This window comes from Cheilinus undulatus, linkage group 21 (assembly GCF_018320785.1).
Source record: "Cheilinus undulatus linkage group 21, ASM1832078v1, whole genome shotgun sequence".
Lineage (NCBI taxonomy): Eukaryota > Metazoa > Chordata > Actinopteri > Labriformes > Labridae > Cheilinus > Cheilinus undulatus.
The window spans coordinates 20,669,120-20,677,974 of record NC_054885.1 but is presented as its reverse complement, the minus strand read 5'-3'; the positions used below and the strand labels follow the sequence as shown (position 1 = coordinate 20,677,974).

At 39.4% G+C, this 8,855-nt stretch overlaps 1 protein-coding gene across 1 annotated transcript; it reads left to right on the top strand.

The window, feature by feature from the left end:
• Positions 1-6,104: 6,104 nt before the first annotated feature.
• On the top strand, positions 6,105-8,477 carry elfn1a (extracellular leucine-rich repeat and fibronectin type III domain containing 1a). Its single transcript, XM_041778449.1, has one exon. The coding sequence runs from the start codon at positions 6,105-6,107 to the stop codon at positions 8,475-8,477; it is 2,373 nt and encodes a 790-aa protein (XP_041634383.1).
• The last annotated feature ends 378 nt before the right edge of the window (positions 8,478-8,855 follow it).

Sequence of the window (8,855 nt, the reverse complement as noted above, 5' to 3'; positions counted from 1 at the left end):
GTGCATTTAAAACTCACAAATCCCCCTAACCCTTTATATGTGAATGAAGGACATTTGTAACAGTCCTACATTACCCCAAAGCAAGGCACTGATGATGGTCCCCAACTGAGATCAGTCCTATTAAGGATCAAACAAAGGGAACAAATTAATGATTATGTTTCTTGATGTATGATGAGGAGAACAACAGCACCCTGAGGTCATTAAGAACCCACTGAAAGGTCGAATGTCGGCAGGGATGATCTTTAGGTCCACAACAGCGGGTAGAGTTACGGTTTCAAGTGTAATCTGTGTGTTGTAAACTGTCACTTTAATCTTATCCTGACAGTGGTTATCAATGTTGTTTACACCCGTGTCCTCTAAGCAGCGTACCACACATACACTCACACAGACTGACACACCCACACACCCCCACACACACACACACACCCCCACACACAATGAAACCACTGTAAGCTATTTCCAGCTCATTCTGAGTTTTCTTATTAATTACAAATCACAGGTTATTGCAAGGTAGTTTTTCATTATGAATTTTTGATAGATCTTAGGTTGCCCAACATTAGTCACTGTGTAATTATTCTACCACAGAGCCCTGTCTTTGACCCTGCATTAATAAATTTCAATGATGTCATATTGAACCAGATATGTACACATATAAAAACATATATGTGGATATAGAAAATATTTTTTATGCATTCTTATTGTAAAAATTGGTAACATTTTATTTAAGTGGATCCCAATTAACTAATAGTTTTATACTTATAAGTGGTAATTTTTTCAAAAATAAGGTGATAATTACCTAGTAATAAATTCGCATTTTACCAAGTAATAAAGTTTGTCCATGCATTCCTTTACCTTTCTCTCAACCCTGTTTCTAGCACTATCCATAGTCCTGCCTCTGCAATAAAGGCAAAAAAGCCCAGAAAACTAACTTTATAAGAAACCTGACCTTTACCCTAACCCTAACCCTAAAACCCATCTCAGACTGGGAGCGTGTTTTGCAGCTTGCATGTGTTGCATGTGTCTGCTCCGGCTCCTGCTGTTGCAGCTTTCACACAGGGCGTGAGTTTGCTGCATGTCAGCCGCATTTCCCTGCTCTCAAAGCCCTGTCCTTCTTCATAAGTTTTACCAGAATAAACCCCCCTACAAGCTACTTGATTCAGTGTACAGAGGAAGTGTGTCAGGGACTATTCAAAACAAAAGCAGAAGGGCTACAGAAGGGCTAAACTGGGCTTTTAATTTGAAAAGCACTTACTGTGTTTAACTTTCCAGTGACATATTCTACTAGTGTGGAGACGGAAAGTTTCACTCATAGTATGTCTTTAGAGAACAACTTTATAAAACAGGCACATTTAAGCTTGTGGCCTTCCTTAGGGTTATCAAGAAACATATTGTAAACATATTCTATGTGGATATTTGCCATAACAATGTAAATATGGCTCTCCATTCATGATTTTCCTGTCTAATATGGTTCATAGCCGCACGCGGTGTACGGAAAAAATAGGCGAGACTTTGAATCTCTCAACTCTCCATGCCTGAGCCACACGTATCAGGTGCACGAGACGTGGCGCACATGCAGGCAGTCTGAAAGCCCTGACTTGTTAACATTCAATCAAACTGAAAAATCAGGCGTGTCGCAGTCATGGTACGCTCCCAGTCTGAAACAGGCTTAAAGATTACTTGAAATCTATTCAGGAAAGCCAAAAGAAAGACTTCCTTGTAATCATCAAGGATTTATATATAAGATTAGCATTGTATGTCTGAGAAACTACTTGGTAAAATACAGCCAAATTACCGCCACAATATTTACTTGATAATGAATACACTATTATTAGGTAAATTCTCCCTTTTACCACCTTGTTCATGAGAACTTACTAGATAATTTCATTAATAATTATGCAATTGCTGGGTAAATAGGGCCCACTAAAATAAAATACCTTGCTGTTTAAGTGCTTAGTTTATTTTCAGAACATACTTCGGTTTATATCCAACAATGCATGAATAACTAAGTTTATGGCATCTAAGTCACGTATTTATGTTTGCTATCAATATAACAGAAATGTGCTCAAATAAGAAAAAACAGATAATATTGAAGTTTGCATCAGCATAACAACAATCAAAAATGCATAGTGTCCTCCAGGGTCTTCATTTATCAACAGTTCTTAGAAAATCTTTAAGAACATTAATGTATATTTCACACTAAGTTAACAACAATAAATTGTATGTTCACTCAGTGTGAAAGTTATTAATGAAAGAAAGCACTGTATAAGAGATAGGACAGAAATTGAGAGGAAAAGGTTTAATAATGACCCCAGTGCACACACAAATATGTATCATGAAACACAAACAACAAGTATCTCTAACTGGAGGATAATAGAACACCACACCATTTTCACTGTGGACACTGTATATTTAGCATAATCTGTGATTCAGCTCTCTCCTCATAAAAAAATTAAGCAGTGACATTCTCCTAACAGAGCATGCTGATCCAAACAGATCAGTTTGCTTTGTTAAAAATGTGTCTAAAGAGTGCATGGCTTACCAAATCTTCCAATGAAGCAAGATGAGCTATGGTACTACATTTAAAGGTTTTTGACACCAATCTGGTAGTGTGTCTGTTTCAAATCAGACAAAGATAGTGATTGTGTTTTTTTTTTTTTTTTGAAAGAGAAACTGAACCCCCAAGGTGCATCTTCTCTGGGATTATAAATTTTTTATACAACATCACAGAAAGGGTGGTAAGACACTACCACTCACCCCTTTCCAGCCATCCCTTATCACCCACAAGTCTAAGCTGCTTTTCAGATTTGATTATTAGCCATAATGTTGTATCCATTCAAAAAGACTTACTACAAGCTGTTTAAATTTCTCAGCTATTGGACATGTGCCAAAGAGGGCAGAAATTTTGTCTATTTAAAGGACACCAGAGAAGGTACTTTGCCAAGTTTTGTTTAAAGGGCACCAAAGAAGACAATTTGGCTGCTGCTAAAAGTGACGAAATTCTTTTTTTTTTTGCTCATATATAACAAATATCTTTTTTTTCCCTTACAATGTAAAGAGAGCAAGTCACATTGAAAATGACTTTTATGTATCAGATTCAGGCCGCTTTAATATGTGGTACTAAATCATATGTATATCTGATTTTTTGGAATTCAACCCCAGTGTGAACAGCGGGAAAAACAATAAAAACACACACACACACACACACATATATATATATATATATATATATATATATATATATATTTTTTTTTTTTTTTTTTTTTTTTTTTATCAGATCTAAGCCAAAGACTGGAATTGAGCATTAAGGCCTGCAGTGTAAAGGTAACCTTGGTCAAATTCTGTTCATTTAGAAGGTACCTAAGAGGTCAAATTACGTCTATTAATGTCTATTATAAGAGGTACCCGAGAGGGCACCTCTTTGTAGTAATCTACTATAAGGGCTCTTTCACAGTGATTTTTGAACATCAGGGCACCAAGGGGGGTGATGGCCCCCTTTGCCTCCCTCTGAGTCAACCAGTGCCCAGGACTGTTCATACACACTCAATACGTACTCATCTGTGTATATGAATTGTTGATAAATGTGGGCCCCAAGTTCTTTTAAGTCCCTGTAAAGTGCAATACAAAAACTGTGTCTTAATAAATTAGATATGTTGGAATAATGTAGGACTTAATTTTAGATTTAGACCATTAGAAAATGTTTCACCTCTTTTGTGGCTAGGTTTAATTTGGGCAGGGCAAATATAGCACCCCATCATGTCACAGTCTGTTATGGGGAATTACCCCACCCAACTAACACTACAAGGATATAAAATGACTGAGTATCTTATCTTAACACAGTCTGTTAGCTGATGTAACTGCCTTCAGTGAAAGTTAACAGCCAGTTATGTGCTGTGTTTGTGTTCATTGTCAGGTAAATTAGCCAAATCTATCAGCAGTGGTGGCCTATGTATCATACAAAGTACCAAAATAGACAGATTTGTACAAGAAAACAGACTTCTGTCTCTGCTAGGACAGAGCTAGGCAGCTGTGCTCTAGCCATAGTTCACCATAAGGTCAGGGGGTAGACTAATTGCTGGAGTACTTTTTTATTTTTCACTTGAACCATTCACAGCAGGAACAAACTTTTCACCTGCTGAGGGTGTGTTTTTGTCCATATTTCCCCTGTCTTAAGTCCTGGATGATTAAAATAAGCGGACTGTGGCTTTGTCTCTCTCAAAGCAACAACAATCCAATCCCTTCTGTCTATTAGCATCAGATTGCTAAAGTTTAGTAAAATATCCGATGTTAGACGTGTTCTATTCCTGCCAGTCTGTCACAATCATCACTGAAGACTTTTATTCTGAAGAAACATGAAAGAGACATAACTTTACATAATTCAGGAAATAGGATATTAGGAATTTCTGAAGTGTTAGATGCAGGATGAGAAGATTGAACTGAGGCTTTTTAACTCTAATCTGTCTGCCTGTCATGACATAAATGTGATTGTTTCTCTGGTAGCTTTAAAAAGAGTTGTAACATAGCAGCGTACACAGATGAGTCCTCCATTCAGCTGGTAGAAATTTTTTTTTTTTTTTTTTTTTTTTTTGCGAGGATCGTATTTCTTATGACTCAGTGTGGCTTTGGCACATACCACACCCACACCATCTTAGAGCAGGTTTTACTGTCTCATTTTCATGATTTTGAAGCTTTATTTTATAAAATTAGAGATGTTTTTCATGACTGAAATTTGTCCTGATGATTCACAACACAGTGGCTTGTCATACAACAAACCTAAATTAGTTATCGCTTTACCATGACTTTTACTTTGTTCTTGGAACAAATCTTAGACAAGACAACTATTGTGAATGACGGAGTCATTTGAAAAACTGCCTAAGTGGTTTTAAAACAACGCTTGTCGAAGTTGGGCAAAAACATAACTTCATATATATTTTATGTTAAATATTTATGATTAACCACAGGAAGATAATGTATGCCTGTGCAATGCAGTCGAGATCTTTGTATTGAATGTTTCCTATATTGCCAGCTCAGTGAACTAGTATTAAGGACTAAACTACACAACCATATCAGTTGGAGCATCCAAATCTATCCAAGTGTTCAATAAGATATTGCATTTTTTAATAAAGAAAAAAACAACAAGAAGAATGAGAAACTGTGTTTTTCAGCTGCATTCCTGATTAATAAGAAAAAAATCATTGCTCCCATTTCTCTAACCATGGCTCGCCTCCTTTTACAAAAGATCTCAATTTAATGTAGGACAGTCTAGTAATCAGACCTCCTCCTCCACTTCCTACTTTTCTATTGTAAAATCAGTGCACAGAGATATTAATCTATGCATGAAGGTCTACTGAGGATAATCCTACATGCTCTGATCCAGAGTGTCACTTCATGTGGTGTTGTATAATTGATTCAAGGCAGCTTCTTTCTATGGCTCTCTCTCGCTTGTGTCTGACAGTCCTCATGTTAATGGTGTGAAAACAGGGACCATGTTTTCCCCGACCTGTCAGGTGGTAATTGGCCAACGGTCTCCTTAAATTGCAGTCTGCCACAGAGACTGCAACAACTTTTAAATTGTGTACAAAGTAATTAGTGTGGCATGCACAGGGAGAGAATGCAGTAAACATGAAGTCTTGGCTTTGAGTGCAACATTTTAGTGTCAATGTATGCAATGTTGGGTGTTTTATTTATTATGATAGAATTAAATTAATGCCAACTTTGTGTTTGTCTCTGTTGCAGGTTTACTCCTCAGTTCCAGAAAAACAATGCAAAAGGGAAGACAGCTGCAGAAATAAGAAGATGAGACCATTTAATGATGGTAACCTTTAAAGAGAAAAGCACAAGCAAAACTGAGGGGGTGAAATCTCTTCCAAACATCACCAGAAGTTAACTGAAGGCAAACACAAATGAAAGAAGCTGAAAGGAAGGGCAGATTCTGAACATTTCTCTGATTGGTATTTGAGGACAATACCATCCATCAATGAAGAGGAGACAAATAAAAGGATTGTTTCTGGCCAGGAGAGCAGTCGAACATCAAGCTGATTTCCCAGCGGGATCATCTCTCTGAAACCACAGCAGAGTCACCTTCCTCTTATTTTTTGGCCCTGCATATGACTCTCAGAGAAGCACCAATGGCCTGCAGCTCAGGCATGGTGATGAGTGCCTTGTTTTGGTCAGTAGCCATTGTATATTTGACTCATATTGGCAGAGTCAGTGGAGACTGCTGGCTTATCGAGGGTGAAAAGGGCTTTGTCTGGCTTGCGATTTGTAGCCAAAACCAACCACCATATGAGGCCATCCCACAGCATATCAACAGCACCATTGTGGACCTTCGTCTGAATGAAAACAAAATCAAAAGCATCCATTATTCTGCCCTTAGTCGCTTTGCCAACTTGACCTACCTGAACCTGACCAAGAATGAAATCTCTTACATTGAGGACGGGGCCTTTTCCGCTCAGTTTAATCTTCAAGTCCTTCAAATGGGATTCAACAAGCTGCGGAACCTGACAGAGGGGATCCTCAGGGGTTTAGGAAAGCTGCAGTACCTCTACCTCCAGGCAAACCTGATTGAGACTGTGACACCCAATGCCTTTTGGGAATGTCCCAACATCGAGAACATTGATCTCTCCATGAACCGAATCCAGCAGTTAGATGGGTCCACGTTTACCACTTTGAACAAACTGACCACCTGCGAATTATACACCAACCCGTTCAACTGCTCATGCGAATTACTTGGCTTTGTCAAATGGCTCTCAGTTTTCCCCAACAGGACCAATGAGCGGATGGTTTGTGACTCCCCGTCCGGCGTCTCTGGTTATAGTTTACTGAGCCAGAATCCTAACAATCCAACCTATCGAAATGCGCTCCATATACTCAGCACTGTGTGTAATGATGACTTTGTGACGCCATTTATTACCCTGCCCCCTGAACCCACAACACCTCCACCAGACATTACTCTCTGTGGGCTGGAAGATTGTCCTTCAGGCACAGAACCAGAAGACCTTTCCATCAGTACAACATACAGTGAAGTGGAAGTAAACCCTGTAATGAAACTGAAGCAAGTGTCAAATACAGGCGCCATCATTACAGTTCAGATTCCTTATCCCTTCAAGAAGATGTACATCCTGGTTTTGTATAACAACAGCTTTTTTACAGACATTCAAAACCTGAAGAAACTTAAGGAGGACGTTGAACTGAAAGGCCTAAAACCCAACACTGATTACACATACTGTGTCGCTTCTATACGTAATTCTCTTCGACAAAACCACACTTGTCTGACAGTCTCTATCGGCCCTCGGAATGGAAAGGAAAGAGACGTGAACAACGCTACAGCTACCCACTACATCATGACGATCTTAGGTTGCCTCTTTAGCATGGTCATTTTCCTTGGAGTGGTCTACTACTGCTTGCGAAGGAAGCGTCAGCAAGATGAAAAGCACAAAAAAGCAGGTAGCCTGAAGAAGAATATAATGGAACTTAAATATGGACAGGAACTGGAAGGAGGGACTATTTCTCGAATGTCTCAGAAGCAGTTGTTGGCTGGGGAGAGTATGGCTCGTATGCCATACATACCCACTGCTTCTGAGATGGAACAGTACAAATTCCAAGAGATGAGTGAGACTCCTAAAATGATGAAAGGAAATTACATGGAAGTGCGAAGTATGGACCACCATGAACGTAGGGAGTGCGACATGGGTATGCCTGGGAATAGCCAGGGGTCGGTAGCAGAGATATCCACCATTGCAAAAGAGGTTGATAAAGTCAATCAAATCATCAATAACTGTATAGATGCTCTTAAGTCAGAATCCACCTCTTTTCAAGGGGTCAAATCTGGGGCAGTTTCCACTGCAGAGCCTCAGCTCGTTCTTATATCAGAGCACCCACAGAGTAAATCTGGCCTTCTATCCCCAGCATATAAGGACAGCTACCATCACTCCCTGCAGAGGCATCGGAGCTCTGACGCCTCGCCAAAGAGACCCAGCACTGCCACAGGAGGGCCCATGAGGAGCCCCAGGCCTTATCGCTCTGAGTCTAAGTACATAGAGAAAACCTCCCCAACAGGAGAGACCATCCTCACTGTAACACCTACCGCTGCCATCCTGAGGGCTGAGGCGGACAAGATTCGCCAGTACAGTGACCACAGGCACTCGTATCCCGACGCTCAGATAGAGGAGCTGGAAGGACCTGAGGGCCACAAGTCCTCCATGTTGGAGCCTCTTACTCACTCCCGCTCCAGAGACTTAACATACTCCCAGCTGTCTTCTCAGTACCATAATCTAAGCTACTCCTCGAGTCCTGAATATTACTGCAAACCCTCTCATAGCATCTGGGAGAAATTCAAACTCCACCGTAAACGACACAAAGATGACGAGTATATGGCTGCAGGACATGCGCTGCGTAAGAAAGTCCAGTTTGCAAAGGATGAGGACCTGCATGATATTTTAGACTACTGGAAAGGCGTATCGGCCCAAAATAAATCATAACATCTTTAGGTGTTTTTAAAATGGACCACACATTGCAGAAATGACACAAAAACCTCATCTGACAATTGCATCAATGGATACTTCTATGTTATAATCAACTACTCACTAACGTGTATCACATTCTCTTTTAACTTTGAGGAAAATGGGATGAAGATTCTTTAAATTTGTCATATTATGTAAAGCATTCATCTGGAAAACTTTTATCTATTAAAAAGAAAATATATTGCAAATAATTAATATATATGTTACAATGGATTATAGGTTTTTGGGTATCGCATGGCCAAGTCCTGTGACAGTGGATTTGCTGTTGTGTAATATGAAACTACTATTTGAAGATATGTCTACTGAAACCTCACTATTTTTTTTTTTTTTTTTTTT

Excerpts from the sequence above, each read along its gene's own strand:
- elfn1a (XM_041778449.1), top strand. The coding sequence starts at position 6,105 with ATGACTCTCAGAGAAGCACCAATGGCCTGCAGCTCAGGCATGGTGATG.